The sequence below is a fragment of the Rhincodon typus genome, chromosome 4 (assembly GCF_021869965.1).
Source record: "Rhincodon typus isolate 14 chromosome 4, sRhiTyp1.1, whole genome shotgun sequence".
Taxonomy (NCBI): Eukaryota; Metazoa; Chordata; class Chondrichthyes; order Orectolobiformes; family Rhincodontidae; genus Rhincodon; species Rhincodon typus.
Genome location: NC_063335.1, coordinates 43,881,446 through 43,897,009, shown reverse-complemented (window position 1 = coordinate 43,897,009; position 15,564 = coordinate 43,881,446). Strand labels below are relative to the sequence as shown.

Below are 15,564 nucleotides of genomic sequence, written 5' to 3'. Positions count from 1 at the left end.
GGCCCGAAACGTCAGCCTCTCTGCTCCTATGATACTGCTTGGCCTGTAATAAGCATAGCCATCCTACTTGAACACATGCCCAGTGGGCATGCTTTAAGTAGTTAAATTATTGTAACCATTTTGTTGAATTTTTGTTTTTAATTTAGTTTGGACGACCTGGCCCTCCAGGACACGTTGGAGTTGAAGGCAGACGTGGCGTCCCTGGAATTCCTGGACCACGAGGCTCTCCAGGGCCCATGGGGAAACGAGGTGAAGCAGGGCATAGAGGGGAACCAGGACCTGTGGGAGCACATGTAAGTTTAGTTTCATCTTAAATTAAGTTTAGAAAGAAAACTGAAACTGTTCAATCTTTGCTTTTTCCAGAACAAAACAGCTCAAACTGCTTTAAGCTCTATCTTCCATTTCTAATTGTGTTAAAACCTCTTTAATCACATTTAACATATGTAAAATTGCTTCATTTTTGACATTATATTGACTGTGGTGACTGTACTTCGAAAAGTATTTCATTGGCTATAAAGCACTTTGAGATGTTTGATGTTATGAAATGATATGTAATTTCGAAGCTTGTGCACAGTGGCTACAACTAGAGAAAAAGTGTTAGGTAAACTAGTGGGGTTTAAGACCAAAAAGTCCCCTGGACCTAATGGGTTGCATCCTAGGATTTTAAAAGAAGTAGCTACGGAAATAGTGGATGCACTATTGATAATCTACCAAGAATCCCTAGATTCTAGAAAAGTCCCAGAGAATTGGAAAATTGCCCACATAACGCCCTTATTTAAAAGGGAGGGTGCTAACAACAGGCCTATTATTTTAGTAGTTGTTGGGAAGATGTCAGAGTTTATTACTAAGAGTATAATAGCGGAGCATTTAGAAATGCATAGTACAATCATGAAGGACAAATCATGCCTGACAAATTTATTAACTGTTCTGGGAGGAGGAAACAAAAAAAAATTCTTCCAGGCAGACACCTTGTGAGGAACATATTTTAATGTGGGAACTCTATTACTTGGTCATTGACAGAAAGTAGATCCAGTTCCAATGGCAAGAAAACCTCAATGACTGGGAATCCAGGAACAAGAGTAGGCCATTCAGCCCCTTGAGCATGTTCCACGATTTTGTGAGATCATGGCTGATCTGTGGCCTAACTCCATACACCTGACTGGCCCACACCCTTTAATACCTTTTGTTTAACAAGAATTATCTATCTCAGATTTAAAAACTAACAACTGATCCTGCATCCACTGCTATTTGTGGAAGAATGTTCCAAACATCTATCGCCCTTTGTGTATAGAAGTACTTCCCAACATCTCTCCTGAACGTCCTGGCCCTCATTCTCAGACCATGTCTCCTAGTTCTAGAATCACCGAGCAGTGGAAATAGTTTATCTTTATCTACCCTGCTTTTTCCTGTTAATATCTTGAAGTCTTTGCTCAGATCACCCCTTGACCTTCTAAATTCTAGAGAAAACATTCCTAATTTGTGTAATCACTCCTCGTAACTCCTGAAGTCTAGATATCATTCTAGTAAACCTGTGTTGCACTCCCTCCAAAGCCAATATATCCTTCCTAAGGTGTGGTGCCCAGATCTGTTCATAGTACTCCAACTGGGGTCTAACCAGGATTTTGTATAACTGCGGCATAACTTCTGCATCATTGTACTCCAGTCCTCTAGCCCATCTCAATGCTGCAGCCATTGCAACCATTGATATCACATGATTATCTTGCATCTGAATCGCCGTGGAGGACTTATTTTGGATTGCGCTTCATCTGCTTCCTCCCCTGACCCCCAGCCTTACTATCAAGGGTGACCGCTACCACGAGTCGAGAATTCCTGACAGTATTACACTTGTGATGAACAGAATTCTCGAGCTACTCTGCCACAGCAAGGTGGCAATCCATGGCAAGGGTAGTATGTTAGCGTGGATAGAGGGTTGGCTAACTAATAGAAGGCAGAGAGTTGGGATAAAGAGGGCATGTTCAGAATTTCAACCTATAACTATTGGAGAACCACAAGGATCAGGGCTGGGGCTACAATTATTTAAAATATAATGTACTCATCTGAAGTTTGCAGATGACACAAAATAGGTGGAAGACAAGTAACAAGAATGACACAAGGAACCTACAGAGAGATACAGACAGATTAAATGAGTGTACAGAAACTTGGCAGATGAAACATAATATGGGAAAATTTGGGGTTATGTACTTTTGCAGGAAGAGAGAAGCTGAATATTATTTAAATGAGGAAGAACTGCAGAAAGGTGTAGCACAAAGATATTTGGAGGTGTTCATGTATGAATCACGAGAAGCAAACATCCAAGTTCAAAGGGAAATAACACAGACAAATGGACTGTTGGCCTTAATTCAAAGGGAATAAAGTTTAAAAATAGGGAATTTGTTATCAGACAACTGAACACTTTGATAATGGGAATCAGATCCACAATCATTTATTTTTATGCATACGCAAAGAGAACCAGTCTTATCATAGTCTGGTGTAAGACTAATTCTAGTGGGTTATAGACACCTCCTAGCTTTATACAAAGCATTACAACATATTACAATTCCCACATTTCTTTGTCTAGGTGTCTTAGTTTAACTACTGTTTTCCCACAGTTTTCACAGGTATTGTCTGTATTTCACCCAAGGACAGCGCTATCTTGCTGATAGTATATCTCCTGTTAGCTCCTAGCTTGTCTTTGCACATCTGTATTTCTCAGTTTCTACATGATAGGACTGAAAATTTAACCCTTTACTTACTGAAACTGATTCAACCCCTTCAGAGTTCTTGTTAAAAGTATACAAGGTACTAGTCACACCATACCTGGAATACTCGAAATAGTTTTGGTCACTTTATCTAAGGAAAGTTATACTGGCATGGGAAACAGGCCAGACAGTTCACAGGGTAATCCCAGGTATGGAGCGATTTTCTTATGAGGAGTATATAAGTGTATGAGTTATAAGGTCTATATTTGATCACAAAACAAAAGGAATAACACACAAAGGGGGAGGCAGAAGCATATTTCTGATTTCATTCCAATCACGTTACTTATTCTGCAAGTTTTTCTTATGGTCCGAAAAAGAGGGAGCTTTCATCTTGGCAACATTGAGGCTGGAAGTACCACTCCCTCTTACCTTCAGTCAGCTCTTGGGCGAACTCCTTTCTCTCTCCCTTTGTTTCTGTCTCTCAACTTGATTTGTTTGCTCTCAGGCTCACGTTGGGCAATAAAACATGCAACAGGCACAGTCCACGTACATGGCTGTGACTGTAGAAGGGAAAAACAGTAAAACTTGCTAATGCTGCATACTGGTCTGACTTGTATACCTCAGAATAGTGTTCCAGTATGGCCAGTACATTCATTTCTAAATATTACTGTTTTTTTTCCCTTGTGGGGGAATACAAGCATTACGTACCATTATGCTGTCTCTGTGTAGAAATGCTGCTTGCGACTGTAATCAGCTTTCAGTTAAGTGGACTCTGTTGGCACTGGGAATTAATTAATGGAATCCTATAGTTTTAAAATGTCCTGGATAGCTTTTCATAGCTGTTATAAGACTGAGGGAAAATCTGGTCACATCCTGGCCATATCTGGAGAATTGAGAACCCTATCTTTCACCCTTTACACCAAGATCCTTTCACCCCTCGTTAAGGATTCTGAATGTCCCAAGTGGTTCAGTTGCACTTGATCTGTGATCCAGTGCTCCAGTTACAAACCACCTTCTGGGTTTTACTGCAGGACCTTGCAATGGCCACCACTCCAAGTGGCACTGCTGGTACTGGAGAAAGCTGCAGGCTTCTAATTGTCTAGCAGCTCTCGTCAGCTGGATATGCCCGCATGGCAGACTGGGAACCCCAATGGCTGCCAGCAGATTGTCTCATTGGGATTTAATGGACTCTCAGCAATGGTCATGTCAGGTTTACGATTTACACTCCAGCTCTGACCGTTAAATTCTACCCCTTGATTTCACTCCGTGTAAAAGAACCAATCTTAAAGGTTGGTTTCTGCACGGTACTGAATGCTATCTTTCTGGCTACCCTCCCCAGGTCATGGCTATCAGCCACTGAGAGAAGCTAACAATCAGAAACCAAGTCATGAGTTTAATTTTGAACAGATGGAGTTCAACAGCATACTCCCACTCCTATGTGTAAAGGAGCTGTGACTTTGTGGGTGTGTTGGTTGGGGCGTGGCGTGGAGGGAGAGGAGGTGTTTGATGTGAAAATCTGTTATTTGTATGTCTTTTGGGAAGGCGTCCAACACATTGACAGACTACATCAGGAATGTGCGGAGCTGAAGTTGAGACATCAGCAGGAGCATGCAACATTCAAACAACCTACCTACTCACTCATTCAACCACCTGCCACACGTGGGAGAATTTGCAGAGTGTACACTGGACTTATCAGCCATCTCCGAACACATCTCATCAGAATGTCATTCTTGATCTGCAGGGACTACCCAAGAAGAAAGATCCTTTGAACTTAAGCCCACTAGTTTCAATGAACCAAACCCACATTTTTGTAATGGACAGTTAAGGCTAAAATGTTTGCAGAGAAACACTCCCAATAGTCATTGTGAAAATTAACAGACAATCTGCTCATGATACACAGAGAGAAGCACCTTTATTTTTCATCTTATTCTGAAACAAAACGCAACCCCGCTGACATCTAAAAATTATATGTGATACATTAATATTCGAAGGAGGATGATGCAAACAGTTAAAAAAAAGTGAACACAAAAAGGGTCAGATGAGGCTAAATACTTAAAGTTGAAATTACATCTCCCAACACTAATATTATTCTTCAAAAAGTTCTTTTTAATTCTCCAGTGTTTATGCCAAATATTTAAGAGTCATGTAAGCCAAGATTTATTTCTGGGGGGATCATTTGGTAAAATTTGATTTTTTTTTATTGTAACAGGATAAAATATTGCTATCAATCTAGTTCAGACTTACTTGAATATCTATTGTTCGGTCCAACATGTTTATTAGTCATCTTTTCTGGTATTGTGTTGCCTATAACAAATGTGATTTTGAAATCAGAAGCATTACAAATATTTCTGAGGTGCAACCCGTTCTTTTATAGTCATGTCTATTTGTTGACATCCATCCTAAAAGCTATTTGCAATAATTTGTGTTTCTGCTAGGGTCCAGGAATGCCCTTGGAACAAGTTTATGAGTTGTGCAAAAGTGTTGTGAATGAACAATTAGCAATCTACGCATTTGCAATCCGAAGGGCATGTGCAAGGGCATGTCCAACCAACAATGTAACATTGATAGGGCCCCCTGGTCCTCCTGGATTACCAGGGAAAAGAGGAGAACAAGTAAGTTACTTGCTACTCAACAGAACACTAACTTTGTTCAGTATGTTTTCTGTGTGTATAACCTCTCAAGTTTAGTCATTATTGAATTATGGAATGTCAATGAGAATTCACCAAACAATAATGCTGGAAGCAAAGTGAAAAACTTAATGGTTGGGTGTTAATTGGGTACAAATTCAATGGACTCCCATGGCTTTTGCCCTATTTGTTGCTCAGGAGGCTCAAATCACTGACAAATAAAGAATTGTTTATCTTTGGATGTGGCATTGTGGCAAGACAGACATTGATTGCTAATCCCTTAATTACCCTTGAGAAGGTGATGATATATTTTTCAAGTTTTATATCCTTTTTATGCACACAGTTTATAAAAGCCATTTCCTTCTGAGTAGAAACATGTGGATTAAGCATAAAAGAGACCATTTTTCTTAAAATATCTGTGTAGATTTCTGTCTTTAATGGACCTGGAAAATTGGCTCAGTCTTTTCTATTAAGATAACCATGTATGTATTCCAGGTATCAATGTATTTGCTAGTGCTTTTGGGATGGTTTAAACTACAATGGCATGGGATGGGAACCTGAGTAAGGAGACAGAGGAGGGAGAAACAAGGATAGGAACAAAAGAAGCAAAGGTGGAAGGCAGACAAAACAAGGAGGACGATAAGCAAAATGACCCTGTAAAATGAAGTTCAGGTGAAACAAGGTCAAAAAGGCAAGTCTAAAGGTTTAATGTCTTAATGCTCGGAGCATGTGCAATAAGATGATGAATTAGTGACACAAATAGATATAAATGGTTATAATATAATTTTGATATCAGACATGCCTGCAGTATCATATTCAAAGAGGGTTACCTTTTTAGTGATGTGGGGAGTCTTTTTCTTTGAATTTTGAGAGATTTTGATCAAGTATGTGAGCTGAACATGCAGGGTTTTCATAATTTAGGATGCACAGACCAAAAGGGAAAGGAGATGGGTTTGCATTGTTAGTAAAGAAGTGATCAATGAAGTACTGAAAAAGAATGTTGGCTCGGAAAATCTTGGAATCAGTATGGGTGGAGGTAAGAAACATCAAGGGGCAGAAAATGTTCTTGGGGGTTGTAAGAGAAGACATTAAACAAGAAGTCAGAAATGCATGCAGTAAGGGTACAATTGTAATCATGGGTGACTTCAGCTTACATTTGGATTAGACAAAACAAGCTAGCAATAATGTTGTGGAAGAGGATTCCTTGGAGTGTATACATGATTTTATTTTTAGATCAACATGTTGTGGAGAAAACTGGAGAACAGGTTATTTTAGATTAGGTACTTTGCAATGAGAAAGGATTATTTAACAACCATGCTGGAATGGGGTCCTTTGGGGAAGAGTGACCATAATATTATAGAATTAGTCATTAAACTGGACTGTGAAGTATTTGAGTCTGAAACTAGTGTTCTGAATTTAAATAAAGGGAACTGTTGAGGGTATGAAGCATTGATTGGGAAACCTTACTAAAGCGTTTGATGCTAGATAGGCAATAGTTCACATTTAATGAATGTGTACATGGATTACAACAATTGTTCATTTCTATCTGGCACAAAAATAAGAGGAAGGGTGGATCCATCATGGTTTACAAAAGAAATTAGAGAAAATATTAGATCCGATTAGGAGACATATAGAATTGCCAGAAAAAGCAACAAGTCTGAGGATTGGGACCATTTTAGAATTTAGTAAAAGGGAACAAAAAGCTTTATCAACAGGGAAGAATAGAGTATGAGGAAAAATTTTGAAGAAAATACAAACTGACCATAAAAGCTACTATAAACCTGTGAAGAGAAAAAGATTAGTAAAGACAAATGTAGGTCCCTTACAGTCAGGAACCAGGGAAATGATAATGAGGAGCAAAGAATTGGAAGAACGATAAAACATATACTTTGGTTTTGTCTTCAGAAAAGACGGCACAAATAACCTCACAGAACTGTTAGGAAACCGAAGGTCCCATAGAGGATAGAATTGAATAGAAATCAGAATTACTAAGAAAATAGTACTGGGGAAAGTAAAAGAGTTAAGGGCTGACAATTCACAGGGTCTGATAATCCCAGAGTACTAAATGGAGTAGTCCTGGAAATACTGGATGCATTTGTGGGCATCTTCCAAAATTCTACAGACTGGAGCAGTTCCTATAAATTGGAGGGTGGCAAATGTAACCCCACTATTTGAAGAGGGAGGGAGAGAAAAGAATAGCAAATTACAGACCGGTCAGCCGAAAATCAATGATGGGGAAAATACTACAGACTGTTATAAAAGACAAGATTACAGAACTTTTAGGAAGTATTAATGGGATTTGACAAAGCCAGCATTGATTTATTACAGACAAAACATACTTGATAAATCATTTTTTGATGTAGCTGGTAGAATAGATTAAGGCGAACCAGTAGATGTGGTGCATTTAGATTTTCAGAAGGTCTTTGATAAGGTCCCTCATAAGCGGTTAGTGAGTTAAATTAAAGCATATGGGATAGAGGGTAATATATTACATAGATCAAAAACTGGTTGACAAACCGGGAATGAACTGATTTTTTTTCTCAAGTGGCAGGCAGTGACTAGAGAGTACCACAAAGATCAGAGCATGGGCCCCAGCAGTTCACATCATTTATAAATGACCTGGATGAATGGAACCAAATAGGACATTTCTAAGTTTGCTGACAACACAAACCTGGGCAGGATTGTGTGTTGCGAGCAGAATAAAAGGAGGCTTCAAGGTGATTTAGGCAAGTTGACTGAGTTGGCAAACATATGGCAGATGCAGTACAATGTGGCTAAATATGAAGTGATATACTTTTGTTTGAAAAAATAGAAAGGAAGAATATGTACTATTTAAATAGTGACATATTAGGAAGTGTGGATGTACAAAGGGATCTGGGTGTCCAGAAAGTCGACAGGCAAGTGCAGCAAGTAGTTAGGAAGTCAAATGGTCTACTGGCCTTCATTGCAAGATGATTTGAGTTCAGAGGAGGAGTTGAGAAAGGTCTCAATTCTGCAAACTTGTCTCCATTAAGGAGAACCCTGCCAAATACCTTGTCATTCTGAAAAGGTGGGATGGTCTGGAGATGGAGGTAAGTGGATGGAAAGATTGATAGGCCAGACAGCTATCTCCATTTACTGGGATGTTATACCCAGTTATAATGATATGTGTCAGGTCCTCAAACCATCACACCACCCCACACCGGTATAGACCCAGTACTGATCCTCCATATGCATTTCCATGTCTGCCGTGCCCTCGCCATGCCACCTTATAGCTCTAAAGTGCCCTCCCATACCCCCATGTCCTTTCCATACCTCCTTGCATTCTCCATAACCACGCTCCCAGGATCTATTCCATACAGAGCCAATACTCTCAAGTTTGGCAAGTCTGAAATAATCCTGATATGACAAGCTGAAACTTTGAAAAGTTCCCTTGCAGAACAGCTCGGTTTTTAACCTCCTAAAAGTGTCAATAATTCTGAGTATTAATGTCAAAAACTTCTATACGCTTCTGACTTTTTAATCCTGTGCAAATCAATAGGCACTGAAAACATACTTCAGGAAACAATAAATCATTAGAAGGTAACAGGCCATCTGACAATTGTATCAACAAAGCAGCCTGATCAGATGGCCTTATTATGATTGTTTGGCTGAGCTTGAAGAATGGCTAATGGGACTTAGAACTCAGTAAACAATGTTTCTATAGTTGCAGAGGGGCTGAAAGCTTGATTGATTGATTATCACCTCTATCATCTAGTTCTAATTATTCTAATGTAGAAGATACTTTCAATATGAATGCATAAAACAAGTGGGAGGTCAGTAATCTCTAAGCCTCAGTTATTGCTGTTATGAGAAGTTTTCAGAAAGCGAATGAAAACAGCTTTCTCTTGATTTTTGTTCTCGCCCAGTAATCTAGTCCTCACCTTTAGAACACATGTTCTGCAGAATAGGAATTGAAGTGCCATTTATTTTCTGGCTTAATTGACTTCACAGTTGATGCTCTGGCACGCTCCAGCCTGATACAGGCCTAACTTTCTTTTATTGAAATATTACATCTTTTTGGAAGTATCTACTAATTAAATTCAATGTGACTGTAACACACACAGGATTTTTTCAAAAGCTAGTCTTAAGAAATAGTTACATTTAAAAAGAATGACTTAAGATCTCCTTTAAAAATTTAAATAATCATTTTTCTACAGGGTGAATTTGGTAATGCTGGAAATCCTGGTAAACCTGGACCAAGGGGTAGACAAGGATTAGCTGGATTAAGGGGTGCTCCTGGAGAGCCAGGTAATCTTTAGTTGTTTGTATATTGATGCTGCACTTGGGCCCTTTCTATTCAGTAATAATTATTGTTGGCTTTAACTACAATTCTTTTGTACTTTAGGAGATAAAGGTGAAAAAGGTGTAAAAGGAGCTCAAGGGGTTGGACTTCATGGAGCGGAAGGATTACAAGGACCAAGAGGTTCATTCTTTTTTACTTCATTGTGCTTTAAGGATGTGTAATATATTTTTGGGAGTATGAACCATTAAAAACCAAAAGAACTGTGGATGCTGGAAATCAGAATCAAAACAGCAATTGCTGGAAATGCTCAGCAGGTTTGGCAGCATCTGCAGAGAGAAATCAGGGTTAACGTTTTGGGTCCAGTGACTCTTCCTCAGAACTGGTTCTGAGGAAGGATCACAAGACCTGAAACGTTAACTCTGATTTCTCTCTGCAGATGCTGCTGAATTTTTCCAGCAATTTCTGTTTTCCATTAGTTTGGCCAAGTATTGTGACAACAGCAAATGCTAGCGTCTACAGGGTGAATTTTATAAGGGCATATATTCCTTGTTCACCAGTCCCCCATCCTAACCAAAAAGGCAGTGGACATGTCACTGACTTTAAAACGAGATGCCCTGTTACAATAATACATTAGGGGTGGCATAAATGAGATGACAGTGGAACATCCACCCCTCAGGGACATGAAACATTACCTGCACAGGTTGACAGCTCTGTAGTCCCAGCAGTGTCAGAACATAGTAGCAGACACTGTAGGGTTCCAAAAAGAAATGAAGATCTCTCCTGGACTTGAGGTAATTCCAGGCATTTTGGGATAAGATATTTTTGTGATCTTGGTGAAGAAAGAGGATGATGTTGGGCTTTAGAAACTCAGATGGGTGGAGGGAAGGGACACAAAAGAGGAAAAATATCTTTGGGGTTTGTCCCTGATGGAGACAAGGGATTCCAAAAGGAGTACCTCCCTCACCCTTACCTGTCCATTGAAAATTTCTGGGCTGTACGTAGTACAGGGTAGAGAAAGAATGAGATACTTAAATAATCACCAATTAGTTATTGAGGATTCAATTGGTGTTTGGACAGGTGGGTATGTTGGCTAACATCTTAGTTACCTCCTAAATACAGGGGAACAAGTCAGGCTGGGTATCAACATGATGGGAAGGCTGTCTCCTTTTGTTTTAAATGCCCCTAAAATTGCCTCTATGTCTCAATCAGAATCAGATTGAAATGATTACAATTGACTTCATGCAAAACGTTGTTATATTAGGGAGAAGAGCCATTAGACATGTCTACTGTTTACATGAGAAACCCACTCATATAATGTGATGACCCTTCTCAGTACAATGTACTAAGAAAGTTTGGTGACCTTTTAATAATTTACTTTTACAAAGTGGGAATTGATGTCCCTTTGAGACAAGTTAGAAAACATATTGGGCATATTTCTGTCAATGAGAAGCTGTTTCTCTTCCCCTGCACACCTGTTTCAGGCATGAGTCCAGTTTTTTTTTTGTATTTCAAACATTTCAACCTGATTCATAAAATCCAAACTGCAGCTCTAGCCACATAAATCTGATAATACCTGGAAGGAGTTCGTGTAGGGACTACTGAAATAATCCCCAGTGCCTGCTAAAATCCAATTTAAAGAACGGAAGAAAAACCCCATTTCTAGTTAATTGGAGTAGTTCTCTTCGATTTAGTTTGATGAAAGAGAAGAATAAATTAGGAGGAGTTAACTCTGTAACATGCAAAGGGTGTTACTTGAATCTATGACTGAGCAGTAGATAAAGAAAGAGGTTTGTGTTATAGCCTGTGTGTCTTGCGCTGAGGGGCATGAACTTTGGAAATTGATGTGAGATCACCGCACGCTTTTTCATGCTGCACACCTAGGTCCTGTATTCAGAAATATAAATGATTTGAATAATTCCATTACTTGTGCATTCACTTGTCTTTGAAAATTATTAGTTTTCTCATTGAACTGAAAGTAAGTCTCTCTCTGTCTGTCTCTCTCATTATCTTTCAGGCTATCCGGGTTACCCAGGTGATGCTGAAGAAGGAGAACCAGGTCCGCGTGGGCCAGTGGGATATACTGGACCTTCAGGACAACCAGGAATGCCTGGCGAGCAAGGAGTTCCTGGGATTTGTGAAACTAGTGACTGTGGAATCCATGCTGTTGATTTTCAGACCCACTACAGACTTCTGAAAAGACCAAATTATTAGCATTCAGCCAATTACAACGGCATACTGTGGAATTTTTACAAAAATAAAGATAGAAAGAATTGATCATCATGAGAAAGAAAACAGCTAACATTGTATTTTGAGCACCTACAGTCCACAGTAAAACAGATGTTATCAATTTGATAATAAATGGTTTGCTTATCTGTTAGGTTTATTCGACACCATTAAAATTGTGCTCAATGATTATTCTTCAAATTATGTATTTACAAAAATAGCTAGTCAGATTTCTTTCCATAATATATTCACACCTTTTTTCCTAATTTGCTGTCTCCTATTGGCAGTTTGAAACCCCCGTTTATTTTTCTCCAGATATTTTCTTTTTTTTTAAAAGAAATTAATAAAAGAACATCAGAGGGGGCAAATTTAATCCCAAAGTACCCAGGCAATAGCAGAGAAAATTATTTTTAATGTTGTTTAAACTAAAATTAAATGAGCAACTTCAGAAACAAAAGGCCAAAATAAATGTCAACCCATAATTATTTATACCTTTCATGGTACCACTTTTAGAGGGTTTTGTTATCACACTTGCACTTAAACACCTAGACCACTGGTTCCCCAAAATGTTTTGCTCATTCACCCCTGCTCAGACCGATCATTCATTTGGAAGCAGCTACAGTCAGCTTCTCTTTCAACCAGCCAGCCCTCTAATGAAACACGTCTTGTAATTTTAATGATTTACATGTTAATGTACACATGTCTACAGTATTTTTTAAAATTAATTGTGAATGTGAAGGCCAAGATTGTTTGTTTTTTTTTTGAGCATAAGCATTTGAAATCGGGAGAGTCTACCACTGATGAATACCACCCCTGACCCATCAAAAATGTACTCATAGCCCCTCTTTTCAACCCTGATCTGCCCCCTACTCATCACAGTGAGCCTCTTTCCAACATCACTTCCCTCCTTCTAATGGCAACACCTTTTGTAAATCATTTCAATTACACATTACAGGTAAACATATATCTACAATGATATTTCTGATTGAAATTTCAATGTGATGAATGAACTTGTTTGTTAGACCCTAAGCATTTGAAGTAGAATGGCCCTTCCCCTAGTCACTTACTCAGCAACCTTATTTCCCAAAATCTATCCAGTCCCATTTTCACCTCCATCAAGCCAAATCTTTTACTTGTATTTTTATTTCAAGAAAGGGTGGCACTTGTCCTTTATTACTTGTTGCTGATGTTAGTGTAGGAAAAGGAGACTATTGTAAATTCTGCATACAGGGGAGTTATCCTGTTTGTGTTGGAACTCAGCAATGTATTTCAAGCAAACTGATTCTGATGTTATCAGGTTAATTTCCTGTCTTGCCTATGGCAATGGACCTCACCTTACTGCCAATGCGCTTTGGAAAATCACAATGTTCAAATGACTTTTCCATGCGGGCTGGCAGAGAGCATGGTCTTAGAAAATACACTTTTATCTGATCCAATAAAGAACACATTTAACTCAAGTCAGCTAACAACAGTACAAGATCAAATCAACGTAATATTCAACATAGAATGGCACAAATGACAACATCGACAATGCCTTCTTATTAAACAAAATTACACGTTGGAGGAGGTTTTAAGTTTTTATCCCACATATTCAGTCTATACTAGCTCAGAGGCATATATTAAACAACTGGGGGCAGCTACCTGATTAACTAAAGAGAATTTAAAGTGTTAAGACCAAAACAATTAAAGAACAAAATGCAAAGAATATAATATTTCAAAGAGAGTTGTAAAGATTTGTTGGTTGTTTGCCATTTGGTGAGTTGCTCTTACAGAGAACTGGCATAGATACGACAGGCTGAATGGCATGAGATTTCATTTAACAGCTATTATAGCAATACTTAACTTCCCAGCATATGAAAATAAAGGGAATTATGAAAAATACAGAAGTCACAATGTCCATTGGACTAGTGTCAACAATTTATCAGGCACCAAATGCACCCTACTATCATTGTATTGTTTTCAAAGTTGTTTTCAAAGCTATAAGAAGTATTTGTTCTTAGGAAGAACAAACCCTCAGATGAAGGCAGGCAAGGGGATAATGGTTTTTGTCCCATAGTCATTGGCCGAAAGGGTTGAAACAATTGATTGACACAACATAAGTTACCTGCCCTAAAAATATGATATAACAATAAATGGTCAGGGAAGAGGGCAGTTCTTATTAAGGAGACCTTGCAGGCAGCAGTTCCTATCAGGCGGTATCCTGAGAGTAGTCTTCAATGGACAGTCTTCACCAGGCAGATGGACAACACACCATAAGGACAGGGGAAGACCCAGGGCAGAGTTCTCTAACACCTTGGCTAAAGAGCAGGATGCTGCCCATACCACTTTAATGAGACCAAACACTCCACATGCCAACAGCCTGCTCGTCCTCTAGCATCAGTGAATCTTCCCCAGTTGTTACAGTTGTGTATGTTCATTATCTAATTAACTAATGTATCATATCTAAACTGCTGCTTCCTTACGTACTCAATAAACTGTCAGAAAATTACCTATAAATCATTAGCTGCCTATATTAGGTAATTGTGATCACAAACCCTGAAAATCAACAGTGAACAAGATAGTTCTCTACAACAGTCACTGATAGTTTCATAGCAGTAATTACTTACACCACATTTTAAAAATGGAATTTATTAATGAATTGAATTCAAATTCCAGCAGCTTTTGAAGTGGGAGATGAATCCAGATCCTCGGAGTACAAGTTTGGGCTGCTGGCTTTCTATAGTGACATTAACCTTAGGCCACCATCTCTTCAGCTAATTAACGTTCTGCAGTGTGTCTGTCTTCTGTGTGCCTTTGCCTGTCCCATTGCTCCTATGCAATGCTACCCCAATACATGCTCTGAGGTATTCTTTAAATGCTCAGTTCATTTAGTCTCATACCATGACCAATGCAGGCAAGATGTAACCATGAGTTTTAGGTCAAAGGTCAAGTTTGTCTGCAAGTGGCTGCTAGGAATGGTGGGAGAGCCCACAGGTGAGTCACACATGGCCAATGCTGGAATATTGTTCATATTTACACTTAATCATATTTTCATGGCATGCTCTTGTTCACTCTGTTACTGGCTACAGAAACACAGACACAGCTAAGAATTTTACTGCATTGTTAAATGGCATTCATTGTCAGAAATTTCTAACTTTCAAACAAAACCTTAAGCAAATTTGTAATTTTACAATGATATTGATGGTGAAATGTTTCTATATCCCTATGCCTCAGATCAATATCATTTCACTACTGCATGAATTAAATCAAATCTTTTTATATATTTCTTGCTACTTTTGACAATTTCTGTGAACGAAACTAACTATATTCAAATTTAGGTATGAAATTTTAATTTAACATAGGATCAAGAAAGCACTGTGTGACAGGATTCCTCATCAAATATTGGAATTGTAACAAATTAAAACTATGTATTTCTATTTCTCTGGATTTTTCGTATTTTTTGGGGTTGGCGCATTATGCTGGTTTCCTTGTAAAGGGCCTGTTTCCACACTGTAGTGATTCTATGAATTTAATTCAAAATGAGTGATTTAGTTGGGTCAATTAAAGAAAAATTGCGGTGCTTCCCACTCCCTATTTGTTTTTCTTCAACCTTACTGTTTTTTAAAGATACTGTCTTCTTCTCCTTCATTTCAAATGATCTAGAGTTTCATAATTAAAAAAGATTTTGTAAGTTGGGCATTACCTTTACTTTTTTGAGCATTGAGCAACTGGCCCAAAGGATGAAACAAATGCACCATTCTACAATAGAGAT

At 38.6% G+C, this 15,564-nt stretch overlaps 1 protein-coding gene across 6 annotated transcripts in view; it reads left to right on the top strand.

Moving 5' to 3' along the window:
• Positions 1–15,226, top strand: part of LOC109933206 (collagen alpha-1(IX) chain-like) — a 71,580-nt gene extending 56,354 nt beyond the window's left edge. For 5 of the 6 annotated variants that reach the window (XM_048596260.1, XM_048596264.1, XM_048596263.1 and 2 more), the window contains 5 exons: positions 147–293; positions 5,135–5,311; positions 9,505–9,595; positions 9,693–9,770; positions 11,605–15,046. In XM_048596260.1, coding sequence (XP_048452217.1) covers positions 147–293; positions 5,135–5,311; positions 9,505–9,595; positions 9,693–9,770; positions 11,605–11,801 — 690 coding nt within the window. In that variant the 3' untranslated portion in view covers positions 11,802–15,046. Of the gene's footprint in view, positions 1–146; positions 294–5,134; positions 5,312–9,504; positions 9,596–9,692; positions 9,771–11,604 lie in introns of all 6 variants that reach the window. The other variant, XM_048596259.1, reaches the window with a different exon arrangement.
• The last annotated feature ends 338 nt before the right edge of the window (positions 15,227–15,564 follow it).